The 16,169-nt window shown below is 43.2% G+C and overlaps 1 protein-coding gene across 1 annotated transcript in view; it reads left to right on the top strand.

The window, feature by feature from the left end:
• EXOC3L4 (exocyst complex component 3 like 4) overlaps nt 1–16,169 on the top strand; it is a 127,515-nt gene that overhangs the window by 43,136 nt on the left and 68,210 nt on the right. The window contains exons 3-5 of the mRNA XM_082242664.1: nt 9,731–9,848; nt 11,291–11,410; nt 15,530–15,630. Of these exons, the coding sequence (XP_082098790.1) occupies nt 9,731–9,848; nt 11,291–11,410; nt 15,530–15,630 (339 nt within the window). The remainder of the gene's footprint in view (nt 1–9,730; nt 9,849–11,290; nt 11,411–15,529; nt 15,631–16,169) is intronic.

Raw genomic sequence — 16,169 nt, 5'->3', positions numbered from 1 at the left:
CTGAGTCCCATCTACTGACCCCAGCTTCATATACCGTTTATGCTTGCCTGCAAGTCTGCACATTCTCTACACATGCGAGTGGTCTCCACATCTTCTGGTTGGTGTACCTGGTGGCCATCAAAGGAAAGGAACTCACTGCCCGAGGTGGTATGGAAGCCCGATGACACACACCGGTGCACGCCCCGGCTCGCCTCCGTGGATAATCAATAAAGAAAAAGGAACGGCTGCACTCCAGATGAGGTCAAAATCCAGATTTATTGACCGGACATCCCAATGTGACAATAGTGACAAGGTAGACGCGTTTCACACACTACAATGTGTGCTTAATCATTACCAATGATAATGGTAATGATTAAGCACACATTGTAGTGTGTGAAACGCATCTACCTTGTCACTATTGTCACATTGGGATGTCCAGTCAATAAATCTGGATTTTGACCTCATCTGGAGTGCAGCCGTTCCTTTTTCTTTACCTGGTGGCCGTGACTTGATTCCAGCTTGCTGCAAGTCCTTCTCCACCATCAGGGGCCCAGGTGAAGAAGCAGGCTGGGGCTTAGACTCCGGGTCCTAGGGAACCCCGAGTTGGAAATCTACAAAGGCTCACTATTACTGAAACTTGACAGCTGTTCTCTCAACTTCCTGGCCTTGCTCACTGTCATCCAGCTTGTAAGTGTGCAAAACACCATCAAATTACAGAACACCATAGTGGTCTATGACCCTCTTATCTGGAAGGCTCTATTATTTGATGCTTTTAGAGACTGGGAGAGACAATGAGATTGGCAGGGCAGCTGTGGGATTTCCGGTGACGTCACATGCCAGACGCCGCAGTCCACGTGCATTCTACCCCCTTCCTGGGTCACTCCAAACACCAAGCCGGTGGTCCGTTCTAGAAGGAGAAATGGCAGGACACAGTCCACCAGCCAGCCTACCAGCATGTACAGAGACTCACTGATGCAGGATGTTCCTGATGTGCCTGTCTTTATCTGCTCAAATGTGTGTGGTTTTATACTTTTTTTTTTTTTTATCCTACACAGTCTACACTTAGAAGGTGCCTCTGCCTCTGTTCTTTTTTACATGTTACTGGACTGTGCCTTTGCTTTTTGAATGAGGCTTGCCCTGAGTATTGGACTGTCCATCGTTACCCCAGGATCTTATCACTAGATGGATCACCCCTCATGAATTTTACCATCTGTCCATTGTTTATTCACACAGTCCCTCTAAAGCAGGGGTGGGGAACCTACGGCCCGCAGGCCTTATGCGGCCCCCGAAATCATTTGCCGCTTGGTCTGTCTGTCTCAGCTGAGCTATAAGAATGGAGCCAATGTTTCCTGAATAGTTCTGGCTCTGTTCTGACAGTCTGAGTGAGTCAAAGGCGGAGTGATATTAAATGCACTCCGCCTGTGAGGAGACTGACCGAGATACAGGAACCATCGCCTCTATCTTCCCCCAGCGTGGTGCCGCTCCTGAGTCTTGAGCCAGCATTTCCCTCCGGCAGTACCAGCCAGAGCCAGCAGTACTCACAGCAGTACCCACAGTAGTACCAGCCAGCAGTACCAACCAGCAGCACCCAAAGCACAGAAGTTCTTTTCAAAACTTACCACTGCAAAGAGCTGACTGCGCTCCAGACAGACCGCAAATCTGGAAAACCAGTTGCAAGTAGCAACATCACCAATACCAGCTAACATCACACACCTCACCAAAGAGAAGCAGATCCAGCCATCACATTAGGGGTGAGTTAATTAAATGTTTGACCAAATATAATAGGCTAATTTTTAAGTTGATTATTTTGTACGGCCCCCGAATGATGTTATAAACATCCACATGGCCCTAGGCAGAAAAAAGGTTCCCCACCCCTGCTCTAAAGACTTATGGTTCTAGGCAATAGTATTCACAATTTGCGTCAAAACCATCCTCTTGTGGAATTTCAGGTGATCTCTGACCACTGACTCTCAACAGACCAAAATAATAAAATATTAAATAAATTACCAACCGTTCAGTTTCTGCCACTTCTCTCTGCCAATCCTCTGGCTTCCGATCACCCAACAAATAAAATTCAAAATAACAACTCTGTCGCCAGATACATCACCAACCTCACAATATCACCCAAACCGTGTTCTCCGCTTCTCCCAAGACTTCCTGCTCCTTACCCCCTCATCATCTTCTCCCAGGACTTCACTAGAGCCTCTCCCATCGTCTGCAGCTCTTTACCTCAATCTGTCCGGCTCTCTCCTATTCTGTCCACTTGTAGATGATGCCTGAAAGCTCATCTCTTCAGGGAAGCCTATCTTACCTCTAGCTAGGAAAATAATCTTACTTTCTCAAACAACTCACCCCCACACAGTTATTTCTTTTTGTATCCCTTCGCCTTCCCTTTGGATCCCTGGTGCCCAACCTGCAGCCCGAGGACCACTTATGGCACCTTGATAATTGAAGTACAATCCTTGGCCTCTAGCAGTAATTAGAGGGAGAAATTATTTGTAAAGGGACTCTTGATAGAGTCTAGTGGTTTCATGCAACATGTCCCTAGTCTCCGACTGTCTCCTTTAGCATGACTTCAGTCTCCAACCACTCCTGAAGAACAATCTCCTCCAGCAAGTCTTCAGTCTGTGACAGTTTTCTGTAGCATTACGTGTAAATAATACTATATGCAGCCCTTTTGAGACATTGGGGGCCTCATTTGAGGCCCCTTTTACCTTGCAAGTTGACAATCACTGCTTTAGATTGTAGGCTTCAAAGAGCAGGGCTCCCCCTTTTGTCTTGCATTGTATTGTACCAGTACTGTCTCCCTTTATATTGTAAAGTGCTGTGTAAACTGTTTGTACTGTTTAAAGCATGGGTGTCCAATCTTTTGGCTTCTCTGGGCCACATTGAGTTTAGAGAAATTTTCTCGGGCCGCATATAAAATATATACTTTAGTTAAGGTATATAAGTAAAAAAACTCCACGCGCCCTACCCGTGCTACTGGGCCCCCCCCTCCCCCAGCACTAATTTAACACAATTAGTGTATGATCTGATTGCACCTCTCTTTCTTCTCTCTAGATGCCGGGATGGTTCAGAGTAGTTCTCATTGGTCAGCATAGTCATGTACCAGCTCTGACCAATGCCCGCTCCTCACCTTGATGCTACACAACCTCGTGACTGTGTACTGCACTTTTCAGATTCATGGGTCACTACACCAGCTGCGTGGGCAGCAAAAGATAATCAAAAAAGGAGATGGGTGCAGCAGTGAGTTGGTTCACGTTTTAATTTCTTCTGAAAAAGTGAACTACCCCCTTAAGTCTTGTATAATCATCATCATCATCCATCTTCTATCATTCATCGAACAAATATAAATGTGCCATAAGTTAGTGAAGGCTGAATATTCAGATTCTGGTGTATGACCTGCTTACAAATTTTATTATAAAAATGTATCATATTTTGGATAGACTGATGTTCCTCCATCACACAGTCACCAAAGAGAAAGAGGGTGTAATGTTCCGGTACCTTTGGTACCCTAAATTACACTTTCCACAAGTGTATGCGCCCCACCATTTACTTTTGGAAAGGTGCGCATACACCTTTAAGACTGGAGCTGTCATCACCCAGCGCCGGACTAGATGGCTATTTAAATCGCCGGTTCTCACTCACATGTGTTCGTTCAAACACCCTTACCTGGATGCTAACCTTGCTTGAAGCTTCCATGCTTGCAAGCTTACCTCGCTGACGGAACCTCGCTGCGCTGATCCCTGTATCCCGCTACTGGATCATCCGCCTCTCCTGAACCACCCTTCGGCTGTATCGCTAATAGTGCTAAGTACCCCGCAGGGGAATTCTCTATAAACTTATACTAAGCTTACACTATCTAGCTCTGCATAGTAAAGACTGTTTATCACATCTGCATAACTAGATTGCTAGCTCTTGAGACTACTGCTACTTTTCTGCACTGGGTTGATCTCTTTTGTATGTCCACCTGCTATTCTGTCATCTGCTACCATACAACATTGCTAAACCTTCCTGCATCCATCTGCTACTGTCTCACCTTCAAGTGTCTATCACCTACCACCTCCACTCAACCTATCCCTCAACCTTCATCATTGTGTTACCACATACATAAAGTCACTCTAGGAACCAGCTTGCTAATTGTGTGTATTTACTGGCTGAAATAAGACCTTCCACACATGATGAGCCATTGAGGTTGGGAATGGTATCTCAGCATATCTCTTACATGACTACTGACGTGGAACTATTTCTGCAGCTGAAAATCCACACCATATAAGAAACGCAGGAGCGTTACAGATTGAACGAACCCAAAAATGGATTCAGCAGAAATAACCACTCAGGTGACACAATTAAAACAGCAAGTATCTGCGTTAATACACGCACTTGCTGAATTAAAAGAAGACAATCAGGCTCTGTCGCAGCAGGTAATTAGACTGACACAACTTACCTCTGCTCAGTCCCCTGAACCCAAGATAAATCCCCCTTTGGTATTTACAGGCGATCGCAAAAAATTTCGCGAATTTAAAAACGCATGTGAGTTACTTTTTTTGCTAAAACCTCGTACCTACCTTACTGATCACATTAAGGTTTGTACTATTATTTCTTACCTATCAAGCGATCCTCGAGCCTGGGCAGATTCTCTTTTTGAGAAAAACGACCAGCTTCTCAACTCCTATGCCTTGTTCCTGGCAGAGCTCGCTAGCCTATATGATGACCCCAATAGGCAGAGTACTGCTGATCTTCAGTTAAGATCCTTGAAACAAGGAAGGAGGCCTGTAGAAGACTTTGTCGCAGAGTTCAAGAGATGGACCCTTGATTCAGAATGGAATGATGCATCTCTGAAAACCCAATTTAGGCTTGGCCTATCAGAAGCCGTTAAGGACGAGCTCGCCCGAGCGGATCTGCCAAAAACCCTGGATGCATTAATACAACTCAGTATTACCATAGATAGAAGACTACGAGAAAGAAAGGCTGAAAAGATGGGAATGCCATTATCCGTTTCCTCTCTGAGTCTGGCCGTTCCTATGGAGGTAGGAACCATACGCCCACCGCTATCAACTATGGAAAAAGCCAAAAGACGAAATGAAAATCTCTGCTTGTACTGTGCATCCCCGGATCACAAGATAAACGTCTGTCCCCTAGTCAACAAAAAGAAGGGTGAGTGTTCACATGTCTCTCTAGGAGGATTGACAACTTCATTCACTAACCCCTACATTTCTGTTTTTTTGACATTACAGTGGGACCAGAACAGGATTACTACTAAGGCCATGATTGACACAGGATCTTGTGGAAATTATATGGATATATGTTTTGCTGCTTTAAATAAAATTCCTATTATTTCTAAACTCAAACCTGTCTCAGTAAGTCTTATTACCGGTGTTCCGTTATCCTCTGGTCCGATCACCGATCAGACACAAGCACTTCTAGTCACTATTAACGAGTCTCATAGGGAGACTTCTACCTTCGATTTAATACCTTCACCCCACTTTCCCATTGTGTTGGGACTTCCCTGGTTACACACACACCAACCAACCATAGATTGGAAGAAACGGTCCTTGACCTTCCCTTCTTGTTATTGCGAGGAAACGTGTAACCTCCCGTTTTCCGGGAAGATTCTGTCTGTGGTGACAGATGAGATTGCACCACTATGTTATCAGGATCTTTCTGAGGTTTTTCTTGAGAAAAATGCTCAAGCATTACCTCCTCATCGAGACTATGATTGTAGCATTGATCTACTCCCAAATAGCAAATTGCCGTTCGGTCATGTTTATCCTCTTTCACAGGATGAACTTGCCCATCTCAAAACCTATTTGGATGAGAACTTGGAAAAAGGTTTTATTAGACCTTCCACTTCTTCCACAGCAGCAGGACTCTTTTTTGTTCGCAATAAAGATTCAAGTCTCAGACCTATCATCGACTACAGGAAATTGAATGCTATCACAATAAAAGATCGCTATCCTCTACCGCTTATCCCTGAGCTCATTGAGCAGGTGCGTGGAGCTACCTATTTTTCAAAATTAGACCTGAAAGGAGCATACAATCTCATTCGAATCCGTGATGGACACGAGTGGAAGACTGCATTCAGAACTAGATACGGATTGTTCGAATATCTTGTGATGCCATTCGGCCTATGCAATGCCCCTGCAGTTTTCCAACGATTTATAAACGATATTTTTAAAGACTTACTAGATGTCTGTGTTGTGGTATATCTGGACGATATACTTATATATTCACGGACCCTGTCTGAACACATAAGACATGTAAGACTTGTATTATCGAGATTGCTTGCACATAACCTTTATGTGAAGCTGAAGAAATGCTTGTTCCATAAAGATGAGGTACTCTTTCTAGGCTACATCATATCCAAAACAGGAATCGAGATGGACATGAGTAAAATATCCTGCATTCAGGATTGGCCTACACCAACTACACGCAAGGCGCTACAGCGATTCCTGGGATTTTCAAATTTCTACAGGAAGTTCATAAAAAACTTTTCTGCTATTGTGAGATCCCTCACACAGCTCGCTAGCATAAAAATACCATTTAAATGGTCAGAAGAAGCAAATAAGGCTTTCCACTTGTTAAAGACAAGGTTTACTTCCGCTCCCATATTACGCCATCCAGACCCATCCCTCCAATACATTCTGGAGGTAGATGCGTCAAACATGGCAGTAGGAGCAATACTCTCCCAACGACCTACCCACACTTCACCACTTCATCCAGTCGCTTTTTTTTCTAAATCCCTGAGCAGTCCCGAGATAAATTACCCCATGGGTGAAAAGGAACTGCTTGCTATAAAATTGGCTCTGGAGAATTGGCGACATTTACTCGAAGGCACCCAATTACCAATAATTATATACACGGACCATAAAAACCTCCAATATCTTCAGACTAGCAAAACTCTCTCGCATCGACAGGTACGATGGTCACTATTCTTTCTAAGGTTTAACTTCCTAGTGACCTACACACCTGCAGATAAGAACAAAAAGGCGGATGCACTATCACGACTAACTGAAGAAAACTACTTTGAAATTCCTTCCGTTCCTATAATACCTCACAAACGCATTATTGGAGTTGTCCGTTCCTTGAAGGAAGAGGTTCTGCATGGTATAAGTTTGGATTCACCCCCACCACAACTAAATACTGATGCAGAAGGCTTCCTCTACTACAACGACAAACTTTACATACCACCTACCCTACGCACCAAGATCTTGGAATTATCGCATGATGTGCCTATGGCAGGACATATGGGTATGACAAAGACTTTCAATTTGATTTCTCGGCAATTCTGGTGGCCTGACATGAAAACATCTATACAAAAATTCGTCTCTTCATGCAATGTCTGTGCCAGGTCCAAAATTGACACTACGAGACCATCCGGTCTACTATGCAGTCTACCAATACCCCAAACTCCATGGGAGGTTTTGTCATTGGACTTCATCGTAGAATTGCCTCCTTCCAAAGGATTTAATACCATCTTGGTGTCAGTGGACCATCTGACAAAGATGGCACATTTCATTGCTATTCGCAGACTACCTTCGTCCAAACAAACGGCAGAACTCCTGATGAAACATGTCTTCAGATTACATGGTATCCCAAAAACTCTTCTGTCTGACCGTGGATCCCAATTTATTTCTAAATTCTGGCAAGAACTATGTCACATACTACGGATTGAGCGGAAGCTCACTTCTCCTTACCATCCGCAGACCAACGGACAGACTGAAAGAGTCAACCAATGCATCGAGCAGTATTTACGTTGTTACACTTCTTACCAACAGGATGATTGGTTGGATCTTCTCCCCCTGGCAGAATTTGCCTACAACAACGCAACCCACAGTACGACCAAGCAGAGTCCGTTCTACTTGAACTATGGGTTCCATCCCTCTATTCTCCCTCCACGCATCCTTCCTTCAAATAACCCAGTAGCCTCAGACTATCTTACCCAAATAAAGGATTCTCTGGGTTTACTAAATACTACCATTGCACACGCTCACAGTCAACAAAAGAAGTACTATGATCTTCGTAGAAGACCTTCTCCACAGTATACTATCGGGGACCTCGTTTGGCTCTCAACAAAAAACTTGAGACTGAAGATCCCTAGCAAAAAGCTTGGACCTCTGTTCTTGGGACCTTTCCCAATCAAGAAACTTATTGGAAAAGCTGCAGTGCAGCTTACATTGCCAATGGACCTAAAAATCCATCCCATTTTCCATGTGTCGCTACTGAAACCCCATGTTCCGGACCAAGGAATAAGGCCTAATATTCCACCTCCCCCTCCTGTACAAGTTGAAGGTGGAGAAGAATACGAGATAAAAGAGATTCTGGATTCTCGTATCTACAGAAGAAGACTTCAGTACTTGGTTAGATGGAAGAACTATGGGCCCCAAGACGACACCTGGCTAAACACCTCTGACATACATGCCCCTAGATTAATCCGCAATTTTCATGCGAGATACCCAGACAAACCAGCTCCAGAGGCCTTCAGGAGCAGGCCTTAAGGGGGGGGGTATTGTAATGTTCCGGTACCTTTGGTACCCCAAATTACACTTTCCACAAGTGTATGCGCCCCACCATTTACTTTTGGAAAGGTGCGCATACACCTTTAAGACTGGAGCTGTCATCACCCAGCGCCGGACTAGATGGCTATTTAAATCGCCGGTTCTCACTCACATGTGTTCGTTCAAACACCCTTACCTGGATGCTAACCTTGCTTGAAGCTTCCATGCTTGCAAGCTTACCTCGCTGACGGAACCTCGCTGCGCTGATCCCTGTATCCCGCTACTGGATCATCCGCCTCTCCTGAACCACCCTTCGGCTGTATCGAAGTACCCCGCAGGGGAATTCTCTATAAACTTATACTAAGCTTACACTATCTAGCTCTGCATAGTAAAGACTGTTTATCACATCTGCATAACTAGATTGCTAGCTCTTGAGACTACTGCTACTTTTCTGCACTGGGTTGATCTCTTTTGTATGTCCACCTGCTATTCTGTCATCTGCTACCATACAACATTGCTAAACCTTCCTGCATCCATCTGCTACTGTCTCACCTTCAAGTGTTTATCACCTACCACCTCCACTCAACCTATCCCTCAACCTTCATCATTGTGTTACCACATACATAAAGTCACTCTAGGAACCAGCTTGCTAATTGTGTGTATTTACTGGCTGAAATAAGACCTTCCACACATGATGAGTCATTGAGGTTGGGAATGGTATCTCAGCATATCTCTTACATGACTACTGACGTGGAACTATTTCTGCAGCTGAAAATCCACACCATATAAGAAACGCAGGAGCGTTACAGAGGACCACTTTAAACGGACCACAAAGAATTAATATGTACAAACATTTGCCGGAAGAAGAGACCCATCTGTCTCAAAATCTTTCACTTCAACCTATTTATTTAACCAATATCTATTATTTTCCTAGATCCATACTTCTGCTTATGCAGAAGTGGCCCATACACTATATTAGACCAAAATGAGGAACAGCCATGGTGGAAAAAGGAATTTGGTTCCAAAAAAGGGACATTCCCTCCAAAAAAGGGGCAGCTGATAGCAACAGTAAAGCCAATGTAACATTCGTAGAGTTACCATAAAAATTTAGTTTACTGAGCCCAGTTAAGTTGTCAAAAACACATTTTGAAGGAGTGTCCTTCATATCCTTAAAGGCCTGCATATGCAATGAAGAAATATGGCTGCCCTTACCTCAACAGCTTTGGTTTAATTGTTTTCCAATCCTTTCACAGTGAAGAATTTATGGGCAACCCTGAACTTCACCCAGAAATTAACGCTGCCAGTCTCCCGCCTGTGATTCATGGAGAATGTCTTGAAAAATTAAAAAAGGATTATAGCACTGCTCTACAGGTAATGGTTTACAAGGGCTTTAATACAATTGTATGGAAATGTATAAATCCTACCTGAAACTGGTAATAACCAAATCTTGTGAAAGAGAGGAGAGAGGTCGTTTTGTACTTGGCATCAAAAATCATGAAGGTTTTAGTATACAGTACTTGGGAAGTGCCATGTTTTGGGTCTTTAACGCCAAACCAGTAGTAACAATTTTTTCTTCTCTGTTTTAGCCAACATTAATCATTTTAGTGGATAGGCAATCATGTTATTCCCAGACCTAAGTGCACAGCTTTAGATTTTTCAAAATTGAATTTAATTTGCTTTTTAATTGCCCCTCATGCCATTTTGGCAAGATCCTTCTGTAACTATCCTGCTGATTTTTAATCCTTCAGTAAACTTAAAGAGGTTCTTCACTCAACATTAAAAAAAAAAATAAAAATGAAAAGTCAGCAGCTACAATTCCTGTAGCTGCTGACAATTAATAAAAGAACACTGCCTCGTTTCCACTGAGTGGTACGGTACGGTTCGAACGGTACACCTTGCGTTTCCACTGCCAATAGTACCCTTTCATGATAGGCGTGGTGTAGCAGGAAAGCTGTGATAGACGATTCTCTGTCAACCAATCAAAGTTCTGCAGAGTGTAGCTCCACCCTGTTGGCACGGTACTAATGTGCTTGGTACCCCAACGAAAGGGTCCCAAAAAAGTGGTATGGTACGGTTCGGAATTAGGGTACCATTCACAATGGAAACGGCAAAAATAGCGTACCGAACCGAACCGTACCGTACCGCTCAGTGGAAACGAGCCATATAACTGTCCCAACTGGAATAGAACCTAAGTAAATTAGACTTAAGTTGTCAATACAAGGATCGAAAATTTGGCTGGTTCAGCAGGGACCGGCTGAATTTCGATCCATGTATGGGTTAGCTGGTTGTATACAAGTCGATCTATCAACCAGCCTGTCAAGTGTTTCCTGAACGATCACTGCCATCGGCTATAGCCGACAACACTGATCACTGTATTCTGCCAGCAATAAGGCCCCTACTGATATCAAATATGTGGCTGGAGGAATTGGCTCCTTTTTTTATTCAACCTGCTGGTTAAACAAAAAAATTTAAAAAATAATGTCTGGCCAACCTTAATCCTTAATTGAACTTAATTCTTCTAGCACACAAGGATGGATATCATCTGGGCCAGTTACTTTGTCTGTTTTAATTTCATTTAGGAATAAACACACATCTTCCTATGCCAGGCTGGTTACATTGAATATGAAACATTAATTTCCTCTCTCCACCATATTACCTACCAATTGAAAACTGAATTTGTGCAATATATTTATTTTTAATTTTCTTTAATTTATTTATTTATTTTACCTTTTGCTTTGTTCTATTTCCCAAGTTATCTTCTATATTATTCCGCTGCTGACTCGTCTTTGTTGTTTTACAATTATATTATTAAGGGAATCATAAAGAAATATTTTAACAACATACTAGAGATGGAGAAGAATAAATGGGAAAAAGAGGAGGAGGTAGAGGAGGAGACATTCAAGGAACTTCCACTTCACACCGACATGGAACACGTAAGTATGCCAAACACTCTGCCATCGTTCATTGGGGATGCATGCTAAAAGTGCCAAATAAGTCCTAGGTATTAGTCATTACACCCAAAATTCATATTTAAAAAGCAGTTCCAGGCCACAATTTTTTTCATGACCCAGAACTTGCACAGGACATACTCTTAGAAGGTAAGTACAGTATGGGCTGGGGCAGAGGGTGCTTAAAGCCCAATTCTAGCAATCCTAACCCCAGTCCTCCCCTCTGGGTGAGCCCTGCAGGTATTTTTCCCTTTTTTGTTTATTCACATACCTTTCTTTAGATATCTTAAGACCCATCAAGATGAAGGCTCCTCTTTTTCATCACGTCTTTACTCTCGCAAATGCATTAGAAGTATCCCTAGGGGTACACATAGCACTGGCTAAGAACCAAAGTTGTATAGTGTGTGGCAGATCACTCACATCATGGGATATTGATCAAATGTCTTAGATTTGTGGTTACAACTTTGACTAAATAAATAAAAAAACACTTGTGACCCAGCTGAAAGATAATATTTTCAAACATTATCGATCTTTGTGATTTATTTCATTACAACTGATGTGTGTGTCCAGCTCTGGGTTGAAGGTCTTCAATAATTCTAAAGTTTCTGAGCAGTTATGAGTTCAAATAGTCAATTTAGTTCTTACATTTTGAGACACTGTTATAATTTTTTGGTCTCGGCACAATAAATTTGTCCTTCTACCGTATTACACAAAGTAATATTTCTTTCCTGCCCAAAGTTTGTATGTATCTAAAATGTATTATGCCCTGTGCCTAGGATGCCTTAATAAACATCCTTCCTTTGCCAGTTACCAGCTGACTGTTTGCATGACTGATAGCTGTCAAACCTGCCTGTCACTGACAGCTTGTATCACCAATGACAATTGGAAACCAACCAGAGTTGTTTTTGATTATGTGATCACTATATCAGGCGAAGGCTTCATTAAAAAAGGTGTTCCAGACGATTTTGTGTTAAGAGTCAGCAGCTACAAAAAGTGTAGCTGATGACTTTTAATAAAAATACACTCACCTGTCCAATGATCCGGCGATGTGGCTGCCGGAACCCTCGGTTCTCTCCCTCTCTTCTCCCCAGCGCTGGTATTACAATTGTGGGCACCCGGCTGTGACAGCTTGCGGCTTCACACCCGGGTGCGCACTGCGCATGTGCGAGTTGCGCTGTGCCTCCTGAATAGTCAGGCAATCCTCTGGGACCTGTGACGTGCCCAAGAAGATTGCAGGGAGGGAGGGGAAGAGGAGAACTTCAGCTGGGATCGCGTGGCCCGACTGAAAGTGAGAGTGGGTACCCGTCAAAACTAGGTTTCCCCACCCCAAAAAAAAAAATGAGGAGGGGGGGTAGGAATGTTTAAAGCGGAACTTCCCTTTTTGGGTGGAGCGCCGCTTTAAGAACATACTGGTTTCAGCTTGTAGAGACCACTGCAGACAGCAGTGTGTTTCTGTTTAATACTGTAATTGTCTGACACAGTTAATGTATTAAGGTAAATTTGAATGAATACATGAATGAATACATGAAAGTGTTACTAAACCCAGGAGCCTGCATTCACTATATCTGGTCTTATGCAGTACACAAAACATGTAAATGCAATTATGTTAGGAAATATAAACTGCTAAATACATTTTCTCATCAGCAGTATATAGTAGTCTTATGACTTCTGGGTAAAGCTGGGTGTCTGGGTAAAGCTTGTAGGAGGTGTTTTCATTCTCCTCTGACTGTCCTATGAGGTTGCATGACCCCTGCCTTTCTGTCTGGACAGTGCTGATTGGCCCTGTGCTGATCACATCCACCTTCCCAAAAAAAAAAAAAACCTCTCTAGCAATACACACCAAACTGAGCATGTGCAGAGTGCCTCAAAGGCTCTGTTCTATCAGCAGATGGATTGGGGTTAGTGGAAGCATTTTTGCTTTCACATTATTGGATGATGGAAGTCAGCAGAGCTTCTTCACATTTAATAAGCTCTGGAGGTCTATTTGCCTTTGGTAAATCCACCGCATAGTGTCTTATCCAAACTTGTCCAGGGGGACAGGGGAAGAAGAGAAGGATCTGTGTAAACACAGTCAAACCGCCTTTTTACAAAATGCGGAAGATTAACCTCTTAGGTTTCCCAGTGAGTATAACAAGAATGCTTTACTGCAAATACAGACTGATTTTACTTTTATGGATTTAGTAACACTTTAAAAAGGGTAATAATAAAAATTGTTTTTTTTTAACCACTTTACCACCGGAGGATTTTACTGTCTTACGTCTGGGCCACTTTTTGGGATTCGGCACTGTGCGAATTTAACTGACAATTGCGCGGTCATGCAACGCCGTACCCAAACAAAATTTACGTCCTTTTTTTCCCACAAACAGAGCTTTCTTTTGGTGGTATTTGATCACCAGTGCGATTTTTACTTTTTGTGCTATAAACAAAAAAAGAGCGACAATTTTGAAAAAATAACAATATTTTTCACATTTTTTAATATGAAATTCCCCCCCCCCCCCCCCCCCCCAAAAAAATGTAAAAATCTAAATTTTTTATCATTTTAGGCCAATTTGTTTTCTGCTTCATATTTTTGGTAAAAAAAAAATCGCAATAAGCGTATTTTGATTGGTTTGCGCAAAAGTTATTGCGTTTACTAACTAAGGGAAAGATTTCTGTCGTTTTTGGTGGTTTTTTTTAACGAGTAATGGCGGCGATCTGCGTTTTTTTTTGCGGGACTGCGACATTGCGGCGGACAGATCGGACCCTTGACTGACACTTTTGGGGGTACCAGTGACATTACTACAGTAATCAGTGCTATAAATATGCACTGTTACTGTAAAAATGACACTGGCAGGGAAGGGGTTAATTTTTATTGGTGATCAAGGGGTTAATGTATGCCTGGTGCTTACTGACGTGTGTGGGGGGAGGGGACTATGTGACACAAGGACAGATCGCAGGTTCAGCTATGCTGAACCCTGCAATCTGACCCTGCCTGTCACTTAGGAGATCCCCCCGCTTGTGTTTACACTCGATTCCCCGACGATCGGGGAAGAGCACGCCGCCGAGAGAGAAAATGTCTGGCGATGTAGGTCTACGTCGCCAGACGTTATCGAGCCACTTTGCCGCAGTAGAGCTCTAGTGAGCAGCGGCAAAGTGGTTAATTAAAATACTGTATCGAAAGAAATATTTCACAATTTCCTTATAAAAAAATAAACATTATTTGGTGAGCAAATTAGGCTTAATGTTGTAGTCAATGGCGGCTGGTGCTCCATGGTACACCATACCCCCCCCCCCGACCACACCGCCCGCACACCATACCCCCCCAGTCGCCGGCTCACTCACCATGAACATGTGGAGGGCAAGCAGGCAGCAGTGGCTTCTCCTCAGTCTCCTGCGTCTCCTCCCTCCTCCTCCTTGGCCAATGGTATGATTGGCCAGGAGGAGGATCCATGAGACAATAGCGAATATTCAGTCGCTATTGTCACACAATTGGGTGGGCTCAAGGCGCAGTGCTCTGCGCCTCGAGCCCACCCTTTTTTGAAGCCTATTAGAGCCTCTGGCTCTAATAGCGTCCATCAAAAACAAAAAAAACCCCATTGGAATCCATGCGTCCGGCGCCATGCATGTAGATTAAGGGACCGGACGCATGGATAGGGGGGCGGCGCCCCTGCGCCCCCAATGGACGGGCCGCCACTGGTTGTAGTAGAGTAAGAGTTGTAGTTATGTTAAATAAATGCATACTGGCACTGCAAAATTTGGCCTAGGAATGTAGGCTTCAATAACCTATGAGCATGAAAAGGTTATTATCTAGGTGGCAACACTAACTTGTGTACACGCGGTGCCATTTTACAATGTGTCCATGGCAGAAGCCCATAAATAGGAGACTCTGAATCTGCTTTTTCAGACCAATTTGCATTTCAATGAATGTTCTATTGGAGTCTTTAACAAACGGCAAATATGCCATTGTACAAAGTGTTTTTGATTGCTGGGCTAAAAAAAGGCTTCAATTACATATGTTATTGCAGATGTAGCATTTGTCTGACTACAGTGCAGGATTTAAAGGAGAACTAAAGTCACTGAAGAATAGAAATTGTCAGTATTTCATTTCCTGAGTATTTCTTGCAGATAATTGGGACGCATGTCAGAGAATCATCCAAATTGTCCGAGGAGCTGGAGAGATCCACCTTTCACATTTGCGTGGAGCACCTGGGCTCATTTTCGACAAGGTTTGTATCTAGAGTTTAAAATAAAGAAATGCAGTGATGATGGAGTGGGTTGTCTATTGCTTTCATACATGTAGTATTGTGTGTCAAGTAGTGCAGCGCTATGAACAGCAAAATTAATTGTGCTTAAAAAGTTAATAAATTAATATACAATTGACAACAAGGCAATATAATGAAATAAATCAATTGCACTAAAACAAAAGTCCATTCGGCATATATAGATTGTGGAGAGTCCACTAGAGGGTGAAGATCCCAAGATGTGAAAGAGCAATGGAAATAAAACAGTCACCCGTGCGGATAGGCAAGATGGCAGCTTACCGCAATGAGTGGGCCTCCAAAGAGTGACGTCGTCACTCTGACGAAACCGGTCGGGAGGTTCCGGACATCGCACTTGCCACGCCCCCAAGACGCCGGCTTTGTAATGATCATAGCGGGACGCCGCTTTTTATGTGTTATTCGCTTGTGTTGATCTACTGCCATGTAAGTAGAACCTTGAATAAAGCTGTTTTTATACCGCCAAACGGGATTACGCTATGAATGCT

This window comes from Pelophylax lessonae (genome assembly GCF_965119305.1).
Source record: "Pelophylax lessonae genome assembly, chromosome: 13".
Classification (NCBI taxonomy): Eukaryota; Metazoa; Chordata; class Amphibia; order Anura; family Ranidae; genus Pelophylax; species Pelophylax lessonae.
This window is presented reverse-complemented; position numbering and strand designations above follow the sequence as displayed.